Source organism: Lutra lutra, chromosome 2 (genome assembly GCF_902655055.1).
Source record: "Lutra lutra chromosome 2, mLutLut1.2, whole genome shotgun sequence".
NCBI classification, from domain to species: domain Eukaryota; kingdom Metazoa; phylum Chordata; class Mammalia; order Carnivora; family Mustelidae; genus Lutra; species Lutra lutra.
In genome coordinates this window covers 70,285,803-70,308,119 of record NC_062279.1, presented here as the reverse complement: position 1 = coordinate 70,308,119, position 22,317 = coordinate 70,285,803, and the positions used below count along the sequence as shown (strand labels likewise).

At 38.8% G+C, this 22,317-nt stretch overlaps 1 protein-coding gene across 1 annotated transcript in view; it reads right to left on the bottom strand.

The window, feature by feature from the left end:
* SH3RF1 (SH3 domain containing ring finger 1) overlaps window positions 1-22,317 on the bottom strand; it is a 184,017-nt gene that overhangs the window by 55,698 nt on the left and 106,002 nt on the right. The window contains exons 3-4 of the mRNA XM_047717709.1: window positions 14,069-14,344; window positions 13,192-13,287 (exon numbers count right to left, since the gene is read on the bottom strand). Coding sequence (XP_047573665.1) covers window positions 13,192-13,287; window positions 14,069-14,344 — 372 coding nt within the window. The remainder of the gene's footprint in view (window positions 1-13,191; window positions 13,288-14,068; window positions 14,345-22,317) is intronic.

The following is a 22,317-nucleotide window of genomic DNA, read 5'->3' as shown; positions in this document are numbered from 1 at the left end:
ACTAAGTAAGCACACTTGTTTAACCTAAACAGCTTAACTGAGCCACTATGGATCCTCACAGGCTAGTTAACCTGCCTGAACAATTAGCCTATTAATCAAAAAAAGAAAAAAGCCATCTAAGTTTTAAGTACCCAGATTCAAGCCACCCAAATAATGAGCTTACAAACACAACCATACTTGCCTTCCAAAATCTACCAGGCAAACCATCCCTTAAAGGGGTTTGCCACTACTGAGCCCAGACACTTGGAAAAGTTTTGTTTACCATGTAAGAGGCTCCTATTAGACCAATATCCTCTGAAACCATAATTCCTCCCAGGGATTCCAACCTAAATACTCCCAACAACAGGGATGCTCCAAGGATCAAAAGGAGATTTTCCACATGTTTTTTACTAACTCCTGGGGAAAACAGACTTGACCACGATGAATGAGGTAACTAAAGCTCTAACAGACACTGGAGCTACACTCAGTCCTCAACCCCACCAGCTTCATCTTTCCCCTTTCTCAGAGTACTGAAACTATATAAATGCTGGGTGCTTCTAGTCAATCCATGACTGTTTCCAAATTCCTCCTTATTGGGGCGCCTGGGTGGCTCAGTGGGTTGAGCCGCTGCCTTCGGCTCGGGTCATGATCTCGGGGTCCTGGGATCGAGTCCCGCATTGGGCTCTCTGCTCGGCGGGGAGCCTGCTTCCCTCTCTCTCTCTCTCTCTCTCTGCCTGTGTCTCTGTCTACTTGTGATCTCTCTCTGTCAAATAAATAAATAAAATCTTTAAAAAAAAATTCCTCCCTATCTCCTTGCAACATGGGCCCATTCAAGGAACTCATCAATTCCTTTTAGTTCCCTCTGCCCCTATTCACCTACTAGGACAAGATTTCCTGAGGCATACAAAGCTCACATTTATTTTTCTCAAGAGGGTTTTTACTTTTTCAACCCCCAACTGACAATCCTCAAGCAGACTTGTCCAGAGCTATCCTAGTTTCCTTAGGCACTGTAACTGAGCCAAATCCCTTCTTAGATTCCTTCTACCTGAATTATAGTCTAAAAATGCAACTGATATTGACTGCATGCATTGTGTACTACCAATAAAAAATAAATTTATGAAAAAAGCCCCTACCTAATGTTAACCAATTAAATGCAGAGGCTATTCAAGAAATTTAAGCCCATTACTGAAGAATATATTAAGCAAAGTCTCATTGTTTGTCATACAAGTCCTTGAAACATTCCTATCCTGTCCACAAAAAGGGATTGAGGTTTATACAAGATCTGAGAGCACTAAGCAACACTGTTATACCTCCACACCCATTGTGCCTAATCCTCCCACCTTGCTCTAAGCCATACCACCAGAAAGTAAATTCTTTACAGTTATATATTTCTGTAGTACCCTTTTCAGTATTCCTATCAATTCTAGAAGCCAGTTCCTATTTGCTTCCATTTGGGAGGACAACAGTACACTTGGACAGTAATGTCTCAGGGTTACACTGAGGGTCCCACCTACTTTTCTCAAATCTTAAAGGCAGATATCACCAAAAAAGAGTTCCCATATCAGTCCTCCCTTCTACAATATGTACATGACTCCTCCTGTGTTCAACTTCTGAAGAGGCATCTTTCAAAAACAGTCTCCACCTCCTTCAAGAACTAGCAAAAAGGCGACACAAATTATCTAAAGAAAAACTTCAAGTCTGTAAATTCCAAATTAAGTATATGGGACATCTGATCACTAACCACAGCCTTCTCTGTATCCCAACAGAATTCAAGCTATCTTGACCTTTCCAAAGACAACTTAGTGGATTCTTAGGGTTGGCAGGATAACTGTAGAGATTATATCCTAAATTTCTCTGCTATGACTTAGTCTCAATATTCCCTTCATAAGCTGACCAAGCAGAGACCTATGTAAAGGTAGCAGGATCACAGAAAGCCTTTCATATGATAAAGAGCAGCCTACACAACCTTCTTGCCCTGGGGCATCCTAACTATTATTACACTTCTTCCTTTTGGTTCATAAAAGAGAGAGAAATGCAGTGGGCACTTTAATCCAATGACATGGAAGCCAGCACTGACTCACTGCGTACTATAGCCAACGATTAGACCCAGAGGCCAAAGGTTTCCTTCCATGCATGCAAGCAATTACTGCCACCACCAACCTTTTGCCACACACAGAAGAAACAGTAGTTCACCACTGACTACATATACCTCCCTGGGTGGAAGTCCTGCTTTAAGTCCCATCACACTTAACATCTATCTACAAGCCGATTAACCTCCTATGAAATTCTTTTCCTATCCTCTTCAAATGTTACTATTGCTCACTACAATACACAAAACACTGCTATTCTTCTTCCTTTGCATACACATGAACTTCCTCATGATTGATGTTGGCAGACCAACTGCTGACTCCTTGAACTGATTTACAGGAAACCCTCTTGAAAATACTGAATTATTTTGGTTTGTTGATTGATCCCACCTAAAAGATAAAACACAACAACATCAGGCTGGTTATATAATTGTTTCCTTAAATGGAACAACTGAAGCTGACTCAATGTCCCAAGCAACTTCCACCCAACAGGCAGAACTTCTAGCATTAACTTGAGCTTGTGTCTTAGTCAAAAATAAAACTGCCAGGGTACCTGGGTGGCTTAGTGGGTTAAAGCCTCTGCCTTCAGCTCAGGTCATGATCCCAGGGTCCTGGGATTGAGCCCGCATCAGGCTCTCTGCTCAGCGGGAAGCCTGATTCCTCCTCTCTCTCTGCCTGCCTCTCTGCCTACTTGTGATCTCTGTCAAATAAATAAATAAAATCTTTAAAAAAAAAACTGCCAATATTTATACTGACAGTCAATATGCCTTTGGTTTCACCAATGACTCTGCAATACTTTGGAAACAAAGAGGTTTTCTGACCTCCTCTGGCCAAATTAAAAAAAAAAAAAAAAAAGCACTTATGTTTGAAACCTTTTTAGTAGCCATTCAATTACTTAAATCTCTAGCCTATAAGAAATCCTACACACTCTACGGCAAATAAAGAAGAAAGTAAGAGAAAGCATTTGGCTGATGCAGCTGCCCAGAAAGCAGCCCTCAATTCACCCCTAATATAATCAGGACATCCTTAACCTTGGCTGAGGCCTTAATCAATATGATAGGCCATCTTCTTTCTAACAGCACACTTGGCTGTCCAACAAAATGAGAAAAAAGTGTGTTTAACAGGATGCAAATTTAAACAAAAAGCAGGGTACCTGGGTGGTTCAGTCAGTTAAGTATCTGTCTTTGGCTCGGGTCATGATCCCAGGGTCCTGGGAAGCAGGGAGCCCATTTTTCCCTCTCCCCTCTGCATGTGCTCTCTCTTGCTTTCTCTCTCTCAAATAAATAAAATCTTTTAAATAAATGAAATAAACAAACAAAAAAAACAACATATGGTTAGATCCAAATGGATGGCCAGTCCCCCCTGTATTAACAATAAATATACCCATGACTTAACTGATTGGAACACTGACAAAATGATCTTACAGGAAAACAGTACTACTAGAAGTCATATCTCAAAGCCACTTCCCAAGTATACCAGAAATGTAAAATTCGTCCAAAACATAAACTTAGAAAACCCATTCATTCCTCTATTGGACATTTTCTCTTATCCTCAGGTCCCTTTGTTTTATGGCAAATAGACCTCCTCCAGTTGCTGCCTTCTCAGGGACACAAATTTGTACTGGTAATCACCTGTATGCTTTCTCATTGGGTAGAAGTATTTCCATGTCACAGAGCCACAGCCTCATCAGTAGGCAAAATACTATTAGAAAAAAAAGCATTTTTGCTTGTGGAATTCTCTCAGAGCTTCATGACAGAGGTTTCCATTTCACTGATCAGGTAATTCAATTTAGAAAATCTGGCCCAACCTACACTTTTATTGTGAACTTACCATCCCCGGTCCTCAGGACTAGTGGAATGTACCAATAGGATTATTAAAAAATCAATGGACAAAGTCCACAGAATCCTTTAAAATACCTAGGCCCAGAGTTCTGCCCTTAGTACCACTCAATGTTAGGTCGACACCTACAGGAAAAAGCAGGTTGTCATCCTATGAAATGGTCACTGGCAGACTTATGAGGCTAGATTATGGAATGTATGAACCACTTTTGTTAAAAGAACACCTTTTAGTCTACTGCAAGGAACTCATAAAAAGCCCTCAAAATTAAAGTATAGCTCATTGAACAATCTTATCACAGCATGCTCCTGGGAGACAAAGACATACATTACTATAACCTCCGACTTGGTGATTATGTTTATTGGAAACATCATCTCCACGAAGATACCTTACAGCTCCAACAGTTAGGATCATACTGAATTATTAACCAATCCTTGTGCTGCTAAACTCAAGAGTATGGATTCATTTTAAAAGGGCGTCAATCCTGAATGGTCATCTCAAGCCTTTGGGGACCTCAAATTAAAAGTCTCCAGAGAGTGTAAGACCACCTTGAAGTCCACTCAGGCAGATTAGAAGCAAATGACACCTGATGTAGACTGCTTTCCAAGAATCTGGACCAGGCCTATATATTAAACTCTTCAGGGGCACATGGGTGGCTCAGTTAGTTAAGCATCTGCCTTCAGGTCAGGTCAGGTCATGATCACAGAGTCCTGGAATCGAGCCCAACATCCGGCTCCCTGCTCAGTGCGAAACCTGATTTTCCCTCTCCCTCTGCTGCTCCCCCGTTTGTGTTCTCTCATTCTTTCTGTCAAATAAATAAATATTTTTTTAAAAAGTAAAAAAAATAATAAAATAAAAATATTAAACTCTTTAGCCAATGAATATTAATGAAATATTGGGTATCCTACTCCCTTTTACAGCAATAATTGCACTTTGCTTAATTTCTTATTACTCCTGGTTTCAATTGTTTAACTCTGTTTAAAGAGTTCTGATTTTACTATACCCAAAGATGATCCCCTCATCCTACTCATTTTGTCCTCAGCCCACAGGGAAACTAGGCATAAAAGTACCCTTATTTGGTTATCCCACACTATGGACAAAGCCGGAAACTTATCTGATTTCTGGATATGTCATCATCAGCCCCTTACCAACCATGGTAAAATAGCTGATCCCTTTGTTACACCTGTCAGTAATTTTCCATCCCTTCTGAATTACACCATAAATCAAACAACCCCTTCAAGCTCTACTTACTGTGTCAGAATAGTTTTGCTGCCAGGCAAAACAAATCCCCCATGCTTTGAGGTTCCTCCTATCTGAAGAAGTAGTTACAATATCCATGAGCTCTGCTTTATCAATGGTTTCACTCAAAAATACATATACTCCTAGTATGACTTGTCCTGGTCCTTTATTTAATACCTTCTCCCAACTAGAAATGAGATCTACAGGCTGGGCAAACAAGCCACTCAATGCCTGAAGAAATAATTACATTAACCTACATACAGATCCCTAGTTTGATCATATGCTCTCTTCCATACCAGTAAACGAATCCATAAATAACCAGACACTTGCAGGTGTACTTTGTGTACCCTCAGGACACGTATTTGTCTGTGCATATAAAAATAAACCATAGACATTTGATTGTTTAGATAGTTGGAGACTCCCTGGACAATGTCTCCTGGGTAACTTAACAACTCCACTCACAATTCTTGAATTAATAGGTCAAGGTTCCCAGAAACCAGGAAGACAAAAGAGAGTCCTTAATATAATTGAGGATTACCCTGATGAAGATCCCTCTGTAAATGAGGACAACAGGTGTGGCCACTGCCAAGGCTGTGACCTCCCTGGAAGGGTCAAACCTTCAAAACAACCCAGTTTGGTGGACTTTTTAGCTCCTGGCTGGGATAGGAACTGCATGGAACAAACCCATGATATGACACCTATCCCAAACCACAAAAAGAATGGCCAGATCAAATGCTAGAGCCATTAGGACTCAAAAGAAATCTTTAGATTTTCCTTTCTGGGTGGTCCTTGACAACCATGTAGCTTTAGACTACTTATTGGATGCCCAAGAAGGAGTCTGTGCTATTACAAACACTTCCTGTTGCACCTGGATTTATACATCCCACCAGGTAGAATTAGAGACAAGTAAGCTTTTCAAACTCCCCAAATCCCTAAAAGGAACTCATTCCCCTGGAATAACAAGCTGGGTTAACCTTAGATTTCCATATTTATTCAGCTGGCTCCCAAGTGGGATGGGGACCATCCTAAGAAAGGGACTACAAATAATATTACTCATTGTTTTATTAATCTGTTCATTCTTAGTTTTAGTGCAACTATTAACTCTCTGCCTTTCTCAATGTTCTACCATGATTCAGGAAACCAAAATTATTGCTCAACAGCTTCTAACGGAAGGCGAAGCCTAATCACTTGGACTTCTTGATACTCCTGTCATAAATCTGATAAGCTGCTTAAGTGAGGACAATGCCTAAACCTTGTCTCCTGAAAACCTCCCTGTTGTGCGAATGGGGTCATAAGCTCTCCCCAAACATACCAATCACCCTACCTCTACTTTCCTTCCTCTGTGGGACATGACTTTCTAAGAATGAGCCTTCCTAGAGCTGAGGATGCGTACACTAATGTTGGATGACGTACTAGCTGGTCATCACATCGTTCCAAGGAAAGATCTCAATCAAAGGGGAGAAATGTGAAAGAAGCATCAAAATGGAGTCAGGCTTGCTAGGAGAGCTATTTAAAATGGAGCCAGGAGGACGTTAAGGAAGCAAGGCTTATTGCATGTCCCCACCTGAAAGAAAAGGTAAGCTTTAAAATATAGGTCACTGCCAAACCACAAGCATCCTGGGGCACCAGCTGCAACTCTGCCATTTCAAGAGAAATGAACTTTTTTCTTTTACTTACAAATGGACTTTTTGCTTAGTGATAGCACTTAGCAACCAATCATGTACAGATAAGAATAGCTTCTACCTGTCAGTACCAATCATAACTCCTGACAAACAATTTATGTGGCTTTACTGGAAATCCCCTCTTGTGTTTAAAAGCCCTCCTCTTTTCTCCCCACTGTGGAAAACATTTTCAATTCCTGCTCAACTCTGAGTCTCTTGAATTGCAGTTCTCAGACCCCAAATAAAAGCCTCTAGTTTGCCCTTCAGTCTTGCTGCATTTCTCAATTAACAAAAGTATGCTGCTAAGCAACAGAATAATTCTCCCTTATTGAATAATATCTCTAAATTTCATTTGTAAAAATTAATTTACTTCAGAATTGAAGGAAGAAGTGTGGTAAGCAACATAGCTACTCTTCCTCTCTAACTTTCCAACAACTTCTCTAAGTTTCTTTTATAGAAATTAATTTACTTCAGCATTAAGGGGGAAATCTGGATGTGAAGCAATATTGTTATTCTAACTTCCCTGAATTTTCCTACATTTCTTTTATTAAAAATGATTTCAGGGGTGCCTGAGTGGCTCAGTCAGTTAAGCATCTGCCTTCAGCTCAGGTCATGATCTCAAGGTCCTGGGACTGAGCGCTGCATTGGACTCCCTGCTGAGCCCTTCCTGCTTCTCCCTTCCCCTCTGCGTGCCACTCCCCCTGCTTGTTCTCACCCTCTCTCTCTCTGTCAAATAAATAAATAAAATCTTTTTTAAAACAAGATTTCAATTAATAGAACATTTTACTTTGCAATTTTAAAGAAAAGAATACACAGAAAAATAACAGATGATAAAATATCTTCTTATACTAGTCAATCAACTCTGATTATTAAATCAAGGTTAATAATCATGAACCACTATTTCAGGGGCACCTAAGCAGCTCAGTCTGTTAAGCATCTGACTCTTGATTTTGGTTCAGGTCATGATCTTGGGGTTGTGAGATCAAGCCCCAGGCTGGGCTCATGCACTGGTTGTGGAGACTGAAGATTCTCTCTTTCCCTCTCGCTTTGCCCCTCTCCCCACCCAATCTCTCTCCCTTCTCTCTCTTTATCTCTTTCTAAGAAAAACAACTATTATTTTGGTCTTCCTTATTATTCTCTAGAGCAAAGGCTTTACGTTAAGAAAGAAAGTTATTGCTATTCTTAACTCCTTCAAGGGTCAGTCACCTTGGCAACTTTCAACTATGTACCTAAACCTCTACTTCTTATTTCCTGGAGCACAGATGATAGCTCCCAGTTCCTTGACTCTGTAGAGGAGAAATCTAGCACTCCTACCCTTAAGGCCACTTGTGCTCTCTGAGACCTGCACATACGATTTTTCCCTGTTAGGGTTGATAACAATTCTCTTCCCTAGCCACAGAAGCATCTCCCAAGATTTGCCTGTGGGTTGCTCCTAAAAGTTGAAAACAGCAAACAACACCTCATCAAATTGTATACTTTAAATATGTGCAGTTTAATGTATATCACTTATAACTCAATAATGTTATTTTAAAGAATGAGGATCCCTGACAATAAGGTCACTCATCTCTGCTCAAAGAAGCCAAAGGAATAGTCCTTAGCGGTGAAAATTCATCTCAGAAAGTACGAGGGAGTCATCTGTACATTAGAGATAAATAATCAGTAAGGGCTTCAAGATCTAATCCATAGAATATTGTTAACCATTACTTGGTCTAGAAAAATTCTAAAGTAGGCACAACCAAATACTCACCCAACCTCAACAATTAAAAAAGAAAAAAAGATCTCACTAAGGTCACACAACAGACCTTTTAGTCTTTGAGAAACAGAGCTTCCTGAAATAACACTAAGATAAATCAGTGATGAACTAGATGCCTAGGTAGTGAATGATGGGAGTATTAGCTGAAAAATGTAAAAGTTGTCAAAATCTAAAAACCAATTTGGTTTTGGCTTAGAACCTTTCACTCTGAAGGTTGTTAGGTTGCTCATTCATTCACAGAACCAATATTTAGTGAGAGCTAAACGGGCAGGAGCTATACAAGGTATACAAGCTATACAAGGATCTCAAGGGACCAAGGTAAACCAGAAAAAAGATAGTGCTACCCTTAGTAGCTCACTTCCTAATGGGGGCCGGGAGATAGTGACCACATCAACAAGTATCTCAAAACAGTTGAAGAGAATATAAAATGCTGTAAGGGAATAATAACAATGGGAATAATAATCACAGCTATCACTTACCCAGCTCTGACTAGGCACTGGAGCACTGCTTATAAGTATTGTTGGAATTAACCCACCCTATGAAGTGGTTCTATTGTATGAATGAAGACACAAGGACCAAAGGCACTTAGACACTTAGTGGTAGAGCAAAGACTTGAATCCCACCCATCTGGGATTCCAGAGTCCAAGTTTTTCCTCACATCACACTACAGGTGTGTAAGATAAAGCAACTGCAAGAGGAGGAACTACTTTAGATAAAGGAAAAGTAAGTCAGAAGGAAAAGTCTGTCAGAAGAAGTGACAGATCTAAAAAATGAGAAACGTAGCCCTTCTTTCCGGCAGTAACTAAAGAGTAGGCATAGATAGTTGTTTATTGGGCCATACCTACTTCATGCCATCTGTGTATAAGGAATGTTTATTTTTATACTACATCTATAGCAGAGGAGCAGGTTGCTAAATAATTTTTTTGTTGCTGTTTAAAAAAACTGGGCAAGTGATATTTCAAATGAATGATTAAGAACCAAAATAAAATGATAAACTTAATAAAAATTTATAGTTCACCAGAATCTACAACGCACAATGGTTGAGAAACATCTCAATCCCGTATTTAGCATGTACTTCATTCAAACTTTTTTACTTGCTAAGAATCTTGTCATACTTGTTCACACAACCACTAAACTTGAATGAGTCAGCTCTGAATTAATGACATTGTTAAAGTCTTCTACCCTATTTTGCAGAAGAGTGGTATTTTTGAACAAATAAAGAAGAAAGCTACTGATTTCTTTTTTATACTGCATTCAGTCCTTGACAAATACACCCTTTTAGACATATCCTGGCATGGTGTCTTCAAGAATTCTCCAGATTTCCCTAAGAGACCCCTACCCCTTTCAGCTTTCCAGCTTGCTCAACTCTAGGTAGATCCTGTCTAAGCAGAATAGAATCCACAATCTCTATGGCTCAACCCCCATCTTAGGAGCTTAAACAAAGGCTCCAAGGGAAGAATTCAAAGCCATTTATACAGCTATTCTTTGCCCTACTTACTCTCCTCAGCCACAGACTCCCACTCTATTCAAACCATGAAGAATTTTTTTACTTTAATAAAGGGTCATTTATTTGTGGCTATACCACACCACAGTTCTACTCCCTTATTCTAATACAGGTACAGATTGTACTACACACTTACGGGGTCTTGAGGGAGAAGAGAAAGAGAAAGAAGATAAGAAGGGAGGGCAAACTATTCTAGAAGCAGTTCTATTTTCAGTATCTCAATCCTCCCATTCAATTCTCTTTACCCATCCCTACTGCTCAGCTCCTTTCAATTTACCCCACCCCCTAATTCCACAGCTGAACCTCTGACCCCACGATTCTACTCCAGGTCTACAATCCTATCCCTAAGCCCACCCTGTGCAGAGTTTCTGCCACAACCAAGTTCCTTGAGCATTTCCATTAGCAGAGCCAACCAGCAGGATTTGAGGGGGAGTTCTAGCTTCTGCTGACAGGCCCGTGGAAATCAAAGATGTCAGTCTGAGACTCAGAATTCAATTCTGAACTCATTTCTTTCATTATACGTACTTGTGAGATTCTTTTATTTGATCATTACTATACTCTGCCATATTCTGGATTACAGTCTAATCTGAGCTCCAAACCACTATGCATAAAACATAGCAGTGCCAGACCCTTCAAAATATGTTATACATTTGATCCTTTCAGAACATCTGGGGGCGGGGGGAAGGTAACGGTTTTTGGAGCACTGTGAAAAAAGCAAAAGCACCTAACAATCATGGAGACTTAAATACCTATTTATAAGACAAAGAAAAAGTTTTACAATTGGATTTTTATAACATAGCCTGTTTTTATACTGGGAAGAGTCTGGACCCTAAGTATTTTACAGAGCAAGAGAAAGACCATTTCAGGAAAAAGGCTCAGTTTTTGATTCCTTATAGTTGGCCTTACCCCATCTAAGATTGCCTTATAAGGCAGTCTATGTTTTATTTAAATAGTTGAATTTTGATAGGTTGCTATTGAAATCTGCCCCCCACGTTCCCCTGAGGGCTTAACCAGGTGTTACTAATCCCCAGATGCTCTGCTCCTAGCAGAAACTTCAATCTGATGGCCTGACATCAAAGAAATGTTCATGATCTCTTAGAGATAGATGATTTGTTTATCTCGTCTCAACTGGTGAAATTCTGGTTCCAATGAGAAAAATACTCATTTGAAAGAAAGGAAGCAGAAGAATGAAAATAACTTCCACTTGGGCAGAAGTTTTTCTTCCCAACTTAAATTAGAATAAATAATCCTAATGACCTGAGTGACTCAAAATGACTCTGGATTTGCCAGGGGTGGATCTTTTATGCCTATCTGCACAATTCTACACCTGCTCAACAACAAAAGTATAGCAATCCTTTTTCATGCATCACAAACCAAGTATTGGCATGTAATATTGATAATACCTAACAAGTAAAGACAAGCTTTCATTACTAATCTTGTGCTTACCCATGCTTTTCAGTGTAACTATTCATACACTTGGAAATGCTTGTAATTTTCCATGACCCACAGCTAGAATATATAAATAATATACAGAAAGGATTGCCCAAGAGTTAAGAATTTTTTTTCTGTTGTTTACTTTCAAAGGAGAAAAAAATGTTTCAATAAACAGGAACATATGGGTAAAATTCAAGGCTTATACATGGTTTGAATTATTTTTCCATGGGTATACGGTAGTCAAACTGATTTTTAACAAAAACTTTGGCAATCTTACCGTCTACGGGAAAAACTGAGTGCTAACTGCAATGGCACGATTTGTTGTTTGAGTTTTCAAAATAATACCAGAACAAATGGCTCAGATAAAAAGATGGAAAAATAAGTAATGATGGTTTCTCTTTTTTACATGCTTAAGATACATGCTTTGATATCTGAAAAATGACAGAATTACTTTTAATTACCCCAAATAACCTCTTCTCTCTTACTTTTTGGCTCTTACACATGCCAGTCTTCCTGCATGGATAGTTTCCTTGCCATAAAAATGTACCTCTTCCATTTCTCTTGGTTAACACTTATTTACCCATCACATAGATATACACTAAGAACTCACTTCTTCCAGACTTCTTCTGTGACCTTAGCTAACTTTGTGTGGTTGTTTGCACTGTGTCTCATTCTTTAAAAACGCCTTCAACTTATTTTCAGCAAGAGATTCTTATGACTAAAGGACATGAATGTTTATGACATATGATGTAATGCAGGCCTATTATAAATTGTAACATCCTATTTAATTTTTAATTTGTGTTATTCTTTAAAATAATAGAACCATGTTATACCTACTCTCTATAAAGACTTTACTGAGTCAGGCTGGCCATAACCTTTCTAAGTAAAGCTGATTAAGTTGGGGGGGCACCTAAGGTGTTGCTGGGATAACATGGGGGAATAGTCATTCCCTTACGTCATGTTTATTAGAGGCCTACTCTGCAAATCACCGTTCTAGTTCTGATGATGTGGCAGATAAGGAAAGAAATAAGTAAACAGTCATACACTCACCTGCCACCTTACTCAGAAGTTTATCAACCTTCTGATCCCAAAGCTGGCAAATGGAATAGAACACCTGGAAACAATATAGGTACTGATAGGAAGCATACAGTAATATTTAATAAGACATAGGAATGCTTTTAGCAGGGGGGACACAGTGAAAACTTTCAAACATTTCAGAGTCTTCAGTAACTGTAGGCAGGATGGAGCAATTCTTCCTAATCCATCCAGTGATCTGGAACAGGGTATTCCCAATGCTTTGTGTTGTGAAGACAATTTCTTCTTCTCCACCTTCTCTTCCTCCTCCTCCTTCTTCTGTAGGCTAGGTTTTTGTCTTTCTTTTTTTTACTCCAGTTTTATTGCGATATAATTGACATATAACATTGGATTCATTTAAGGTGTACAACCTAATGATTTGCTGTGTGTATACATTGCAAAATGATTGTGAGGCCTTCTTTTTTCTTAATTTTTAAAAATTTTTTTAATTAAAAAAAATTTTTTTTTAAAATAGGTTCCACATCCAATGACACTGAGATTAAAAGTCACATGCTCTACTGACTGAGCCAGCCAGGTGCCCCTGGAAGGACTTCTTAATACCCGAAATGCACAAATAAGATTTGTTTACTAAGCTGAGTACTGAGTATCTGCAGATTAACTTACCTCAACATATGAAATCGGAAATATTCCTATTTTGTCTGCCAGCATTCCTTCGGCCCAGTTTTCATCCACTCTACGGATCACAGTCAGAACATCATCCTGAAGAAACAGCAAAATTAGTCTATTTGATCCCACATTAAGCTTGTCATTTAATTTTCATTTTCAATAAAGGAGCTCAGGTTTTAAGAGTACATGAATTTAAATGCTATAACATATCTTTAGTACACAAATCCAGCGCTGTCACTATCAATCAAGAGCATTGGAAAACTATGAACTCTTTCTATACAGGGGTTGGCTGTTTGTTACAGCTTCAAATGCCACCCATCCCAGGCTCCTGAACTTCTGTTTTAGATCAATTCTCAGGCTCTTCTCATGTTCTCTCTGATAATATACCAAATGGCCATTTAAATGCATATCCTACTGCTTTTCTTTATAAAAAACACTATTGTGTTTATCTATACTTAAAATTCTAAAGCATTTTTATCAATTCAGTAGATACACTACTGTGTGCTTTCAGTAGAGAAATTTATGTATAAAATAAGGAAATAATGATGTTTCACTGTGTTATTCATAATTCAGTAAATTAAAATCCCTAAGTGGCAAACACACACCCTATAAAGTGGCTTAGAATTAAATTTAGGCTCTAAATATGAAAATGATACCACACAGAACATCAACCAAAATTATCTTTCATATAAGAACAGCCTATGCACAAAATTACTTTTTGTGACTTTAAGAAAATTGCTTCCAGGTATTTTTAAAAGCACAGTGAAATACTAAAGCTATTTTATCATTTTACAAAAGGAAATACAAGTCATATTCCTGCATATTCAGGTCCAGAGGAAGAGCTGGTGAACAGAAAATCTCATTCTAAATTTACCTTTGCAAATGGAAGGCAATCTTTGTCTGCTTCCTTGTCTTTCACTTCAAAGTCATAAAGTGCTTTGCACTGAGGTGGGGGCTGAGGTAACGGTTTGATAATCTGCACAAAATTTGTGGGGAAAAAGCCATGGATCCCGTTGACTTCCCCATGGTACCAATTTTCATCCACTTGTCGCCGCAAAATGATGATGTCACCTTTGCTGAATTTAAGGTCTCCAGGCTCTTTCCCTTCGTAGTTGTATAACGCTTTGGCACAAGGTAACTGAGGTATACCCTTAAGGAAAGAGATGAGTTTTAATTAAAGGATGATCAAAAACGTTTGAAAATTTAACTGTATTATTATTTTTAGACAAAGTCAACTCAACATAGCATGCAGGTCTGGAGTTTAGTGGGTGGGAAAATGAAACACGAGGAAGTCACACATGATCCAAGTTTTCAAGGATACAGAAGAGATAGCCAGGCAAAGCTGAGAGAAGAGTGAGGCATTCGAAATAGAGGGGACAGCACCAGCAAAGACATGGAGCATGCTGTGCAGAGGGACTGGAGTTTTATAGAGAACACGATGTTCCTGGAGAAGAATTATGGAATATAAAGTGTAGGAGAAGTAGGCAGAAGGTAACTCATGGAGTGTCTTGAATAATGTGTTAAAGAGGCTCAACTGCTGTGTCTGTTCAGCAATGACAAGCATTCACAGGTTTGAAATAAAGATGGCCATGGTAAGAAGCATGTGTCAGGCATTAGAGTGGGAAACGGACGAAGGAGAGAGGCAGACAGCTCTGTGCAAAGCACAGGCATAAACTACTTGAAAAATTTTTTTTTACAGCCTAATCTTTCTAATGAAGCAGAGTAATAGAAAGCATTACTCATTGTACTGCTGTCTCCCTGGGTTCCTCCGTCTCCCCACTCCCCCCTCAAAATGGATCGAAGTTTTATACTCTTGAGGCAACAGAACTTCATAATACAGTTTTTAAAATTACTTTGGTTTCTAGTCAGAGATTTAGAGTCTGGACTATTCCTAAGCCAAACTTTTTTTGCTAAATATTTTTGTTTGGCTTAAGAGGAATAGCCAGTTCTTGGCTCTCAAAATGCTATTGGCAGTCATCTTGTGTTGGCTTGATCCATGTGATGTTGCGTCTGCCTAATGAGAGCTGTTCTAGAGGCCAATATCCTGAGAAGGCAGGAGCTGAGCCTTCCAGAAGTTCTGAAACCCTCATGTCCCCTCTGACTTTTGGACCCTGCCTTAAGATCTTGCCTAGGAAGGCATAACTCCTGTTATCCAGCCATGACCTAATCTTGTAAACAATTCTGCTGTGCCCTTTGTGCCCTGCAGAAGGGAAATGCCCTCAGGAACTCTGGTGCCTCACAATCCTGTGAACTTTGGTCATATTCCCTTCAGTGTCTAACTCTGTGAAAGGATTCCAATTTTTGTCTGCTCTCATGGAGATGCCTCACTGCATGCTCTATTACATATTTCTTAAAGTCTGGTTATCATAATATAACAGTATTTCCCAAGAGAGTTTTGAGGAAATAACAGTAAACACAGAAATGAATATCACTATGAAAGAGGGTAAGAGTGATTGAGCCAGAGACAGAGAACTGACCAAGTATTGTAATAAGCTAACTCTTGGAACACAGCTGATGGGACCATGATCAGGCAGTTTCAGGTAAGGGTTAGAAACACAGACTCCAGAAGCCTGAATGTCTGAATCTGAATCCGCATTCAGCCACATACTAGCTGTGTGACCTTGAGAAGGTTAACCTCTCTGTGCCTCAATTTCCTCATCTGGGTTGTTGTGAGGATTTAGTGAGTTAACATATGTAAACCACTACAAAAAGCCTAGCAGTTAGGAAGTGCCTCATATATGAACTATGATCATCATCACCATTGCCCAGTAGGAAAAGACTTGTTCACCAGTAAAACACAGCACCTGAAAATGTATTTGTCTCTATGCAGCTGGATGCTTTTCCTTCCGGATGAATTCACATAGCAATTACATTTTTAATACATATTCACTATACAGCAATGCAAAGAATGATCCTCCTAGGAAGTACTGGGATTTCAAAATGTGCATTTCTGAAGCACACATTTGTTTTCTAAGTGGAATCCATTCATCTTCTGGTTGAACAGAAGAAATTACAATTTCACTGACATGCACGGTTTAATAGGGGATGGCATTTTAGATGTGGCTGTAGTTCATCTTGACAGAGCTAATGTAAGGCACTGGAACCCTGCATGAATTAATCGAAAATCCTATTACAAACTCAGTGACAAATAACTCTATTCACCATTATGGCCTGTTCTCTCAATTTTTTCCCCACCTCAATTAGCTCTGTTTGGCCCATTCTGTCCAAATCCATGCCAGCCAAATCCATGCACCAAGATACAGATTTAGCACTCTTAGAAACCGCTCTGAACTGCTCCTTAAAGAGACCTGTAAAATTCCCCAAAAAACACAGTATGGTTCTTTTGTGACATGGTCATGTGGGAATTGAAGGAATTTATTTCTTCACAGATCATTTCCACACACCAGTGGCCCAATGGACTTATTAACTTTTCCACTGAAGCAAATCTATTAAGTATTCCAAAAATCATCACAGATTCTTAGTACAATGAATGGCAAGGATAAAACTTATGATAACAGTGATATACATTATGGTTAGCCTAGTTACATCCTTGAGACTGCAACCTAAAATTGTTAATTCACACTGATTTGCTAAATCTTGACTGCTAAGGCTATTTCAGTGATCAATAACCACAGAGAAAGAACCATAAAGCTTATGGCAATCTAATCCATGAGCAGACATTTGTGCATCTGGCTGTGTTTTTCTATGGTGTTCTTTTTCAATTAAATTCTAAGGCTAAAAAGCCAGTTTGTGTCAAGTTTCTCAAAAGAAGGTTTCCTACATTAAATAAAATGAATTCTACTCTGATTTCAAATCAAGCGAGTTCAGTGATCTTTAAAAGACTTATTCCCACACAGACTGCAAATGATTAAGGATAAATGGTCAAACGACTTGGAAGAGAAATAAAAGAATGCATTTTCCTTTTACAACATCTGAAGAATAAAGCCAAAACAATTGGTTTGATAGCTTCGGACTACTCTTCTGGGTAAAATACGTCCGGGGCCCATGGAGGCACTGCCTTCTCATTCATCTCCTTAGAAAGGTCTGGGAGTCATGTCATCGCCCAGGCCCTTTGCCCTCTGTGCCTTCGGCAGGCTTTCCAAACTGCTGCCTTTCTTCTGTATCCTCTCATCAGCCCAAGGCCCCCGAGGATCTGTGGAGCTTACATTTCACTTGGCTACACATGAAAGGGAGGCTTAAAAGGAGAGAAAGCCAGAGAGAAACTGACTCTGCAGTCTAACCTTGGGCTTGCAGCTGTCATTCATGCTGCCCCCTTTATCAAAAACCTTGGCAATTTTAGACAGGTGAGCTATTATAATAGTTCTTAATCTGAAATACATTTCAATAAATAGTGACTACTCTGCTCATATAAAAGTGGGCCAGTTTTACTCCAAGCAATTTTGCTTCTACATTATGTATACAGATATTTAATATAACATTAAAATCCTTACGAGACCTGCACACAAATATTTTTGATTAAACACTCCACACTCCATTTTTGTATCATCAAGTATATTCCAATATATCTGGCAAAGTACTACTTGATGATGTAGCTGAGATTCTGATGGGTAAATAAAACATTCACTGCCAATTTATTTTATAGACTCTAAATGCCAATGCCCAGATATACATGCAAGACAGCCTCTTTAAATTCAAATCCCTTCATGCATTTCTTACTGCTCCATAAAGTAAAAAAGATTCAATGACCTACTAAAAAGAATATCTGGAAGATACTCTTGCCGTAGGAACAGCATCACAATGTGTATAATTTAATAATTTAGTTAGATGTAAGTGGGCACAAATTATGGCTGATTTCTACTTGACTTTCAAAAACTTTCCAGAAAGAATTGAAGCACAAAGAAATTACAATAAGAGAATTACTACACACATATTAAGTAGCAAAATGGGCTCAGAAAAGGATTTTTTTTTAGATTTTATTTATTTATTTGACAGAGAGAGATCACAAATAGGCAGAGAGGCAGGCAGAGAGAGGAAGGGAAGCAGGCTCCCTGCTGAGCAGAGAGCAAGATGGGGGGCTCGATCCCAGGACCCTGAGATCATGACCTGAGCTGAAGGCAGAGGCTTAACCCACTGAGCCACCCAGGTGCCCCAGGAAAGGATTTTTTAAAATGATCTTTGTAGAGGTGCCTCGGTGGCTCAGTCAGGTAAGCGTCTGCCTTCTGCTCAGGTCATGATCCCAAGGTCCTGGGATTGAGCCCCACATTGGGCTCCCTGCTCAGGGCGGAGTCAGCTTCTCCCTCTGACCCTCCCCCAACCTCGTGCTCTCTCTCGCTTTCTCACTCTCTCTGAAATAAACAAATAAAATCTTTAAAAAAAATACCATATCTAAAGGAAAAATAACTTAAAAGACAATTGGGTCAAGCTCACCAGCTTAAATGTATTGCACAATGTATGCAACTCCCATATTTCTGTGCCTCTGGTACTCCTCATGAATAGCAGACCGTGAACCCATCCTTGTGAAACTGTCTTCAGCGCCTCCTATGGAACACAGTATATGGTGGGCACTTGACACTAAGATATGGGAGGAGCAGGAATACGGAGGAAAGAATTTCATTCCATGTTCCCAAAGGCTGCTGGGAAATGTGGAGCACATGAAGGTGCCACAGAAAAACCTGAGGAAATGGGAGCTCATCTGCTAACTAGTGTCCACTTCAATGTGCTCTGGAAACATGATTAAAAACATGATCCATTCTGGAAATGGGCAGTTGAGTTTGTATGCTAGCATTTGAAAAATGTGAAACAAATTACACAGCAAACCACAGCAAACAAATATTTTCCTTTCAAACTTATCTGGTGGTTATGAGGAAATAGTCACGTAGTTGATAAATAGCTTTTTTTTTTTTTGGCTGGCCTTAAAAAGGGAGTATCCAACTGACAGACAAATCATTAAAGAAAACAAATCTTACTGAATTTCTCTAAGGGAAGACAGCTATTGAGAATGCAGTCACGGAAATAAAATGCAGGAAATTTATGTCACTCGTTGCCCTGAATATGAATTTTCTGTCTCATCACATGTTTGATAATTACGATAGTATTTTTGCAAAGAGGAGGAAAAGTTATTGGGAAAATTCTCTTCAGTAACTTGAGCTATATCATCTTGGGGACTCATGGCAGGATAAGGGATGTTTCCTGGTAAAAGGTCAAATTTCTACTTGAAAAGCAGTTTGATTCCTGCCAAGAATCTGCCCCTGCCCTTTCCTAAACTTACCACCTGCCTGTGGGGGCATGGGACTAGATGGAGAAGAATGACCATGTATCAAAATTTTGTGTGGCCCTTGTCTAATATTACAGAAACCCAGAAAGGTAGGGAGAGTAAAAAATACAGAGGCAGAGGGGTGTGTGGGAGCAGGTTTTTAATATTAAATAGAAAGATCATGTAAGGCCTCAATGTAATTCAACAGCCTGTTTTTAGTTTTTTTTTTTTGGCCAGTGTTTTCATTAATATCCCAGAAAGAGATGCTCATATAATTTAGACATGACATTATATATGATAGTTCATAGTTTCAGAGTTAAAATAACATCAGAATAAACCCACACATATATGGGCAATTAGACAAAAGTGCCAAGGCACTTCTTCAATGTAAGAAAAGAAAATCTTTTCAACAGATGGTTCTTGGATAATTAAAAGCCCATATGGTGAAAAATGAGTCTTGACTCCTACCTCCTATCATACACAAAAATTAATTTGAGATGAATCCCAAAACCAAATGTAAAGTTAAAATAAGTTTGCCAGAAGAAAGCACAGATTATCTTAGTGATTAGGTAGGTAAAAAAAAAAAAAAAAAAAAAACCCACAAACATAAAAATTTATAAATTGGACTTCATCAAAATCGAAAAATTCTGTCCATCAAAAGACAATTTAAAAAAAAGTCACACCAAGGGAAAATTATTTGCAATACATATAACTGACAAAGGATTTTAATCTGGAAATATAAAGAACTTCTGTAAATCAACAACAAATAATACAATTTAAAAAAACAGACAAAATTAAGATATAATTCAAAAAGGAATTTATTACATAGTCATGTAAAGGTATTCAGTGTCATTAGTCATCAGGAAAATGCAAAATAAAACCACAATGAGATATTCTTTCACAACCATTAAAATGATTAAAATTAAAAAGACAGACAATAGGACCCCCAGGTGGCTCAGTTTGTTGAGCATCAGACTCTTGGTTTTGGGTCAGCTCATGATCTCATGGGTTGTGGGATGGAGCCCTGTGACAGGCTCTGACCTCAGCACCAAGTCTGCTTGGGATTCTCCATCACCTCTCCCCTTGCCCCTCCTCCCACTCTCTCTCCCTCTCTCAAATAAATAAATAAATCTTAAAAAAAAAAAAAAAGACGACTGACAACAGAAAATGTTGTCAAAGATACAGAGCAAATAGAACTCAAATACATTGATAGCGGGAGTCTAAAATGGTACAACCACTTTGGAAAACTGTTTGACAATTTATCAAGTTACTCCTACACCTACTCTATGACCTAATAATTCTAATCCTATATTAACCAATAAATGAAGACATATATCCACATAAAGACAAGGAACAGAAACTCTCACAGCAGCAATATTCATAATACCAAAAACTGAAAACCAAAGTCCATCAACAAGAGAACAATGAAATCTTTAGTTATCAAAAAAAAAAAAAAAAAATTTACTGGGGCACCTGGGTGGCTCAGTGGGTTAAGCCTCTGCCTTCCACCGAGGTCATGATCTCCAGGTCCTGGTATGGAGCCCTGTGTCGGGCTCTCTGCTCGGCGGGGAGCCTGCTTCCCCCCCTCTCTCTGCCTGCCTCTGTGCCTACTTGTGATCTCTGTCTGTCAAATAAATATTTTAAAAAATTACTGATACACATGAATGAAAAAAAATCAAAATTAATACTATATAATTAATACTATATAATTACTTCATATGACTTTCAGAATAGGTAAAACCCATCTATTATAACAGAAATCAGAACAGTTGTGGTCTGTAGGGGTCGGGGAATGAATGGAAGGGTGTGTGATGAAAATTTCTGAGATTAGAGATAGATTCTATATTTTGAATGGGATGTTGATTAGGTATACAAATGTGTCAAAACATATTAAACTGTACGCTTAAGAACTGCAATTCACATAGGTTAATTTCAGCTCAATATTAAAATATATAAAAAAATAAACCAGTAGCAGCACTTAGAAAAAAAATGAGAAATAACCACATACACCAAATAAGTGACTATGTATGCACATGGAGGAAAAGATACAAAAGTATCACAGTGAATAACCACTTACAGCAATCAAGAAAATGGCAAGACTGGCAAAATAAGAGATCTGAAGTCCAGAGGTATGCAGATCAGTGCCTAGAAAGATGGCTACTTTTTGAAAAGGAAATCTATCACCAATGTACAGAGTATGTGTATGTAATGTAGGGTCTCTGCTACAATCTCACCCAACACTTAGCACCAGTCAGCCACTCACTAGATATCCAAGTTACATTCTGAATCCCATAAACAAAGTGAACAGAGAGCTGCATAGTGTTCCATGGGGAGTGGTACAGATGATAAAAGTGTTGGAAAATATGACAGAAAAGCTGCAGAAAGTGAGATGTATCAGTGGGTCAGTATTAAAGTGGTGTTCAAATACAATGAAATGGTGTTACACAAGGAAAGTAAGCCAGCTTCATATTCATTGAAGAAAAAATAAAGGCTTAAATTGATGCATGCATTATTTAAGTTGGATAAAAGAATTTTCTGACAGTGAGGGTTGTTAAATATTGCAGTAGATTTTGATATATCTTTCACTGGAGACTTAAAAAATAGGACAGTATCACAAGTTTGGTTCTGCCCAAAGGCAAAGGAACAAAGATTATGATGTGTGTTCTCTAGTAATGCTATGATTTCTTTGGCAATCAGACCATTTGAAAGAATAATTTTATTCTTTTTCTTTTTAAAGATTTTATTTATTTATTTGACAGAGAGAGAGAAAGAGAGAGAGAGAGAGAGATCACAAGTAGGCAGAGGCAGGCAGAGAGAGAGGGGGAAGCAGGCTCCCCACTGAGCAGAGAGCCCCATATAGGCCTCGATCCCAGGACCCTGAGACCATAACCTGAGCCGAAGGCAGAGGC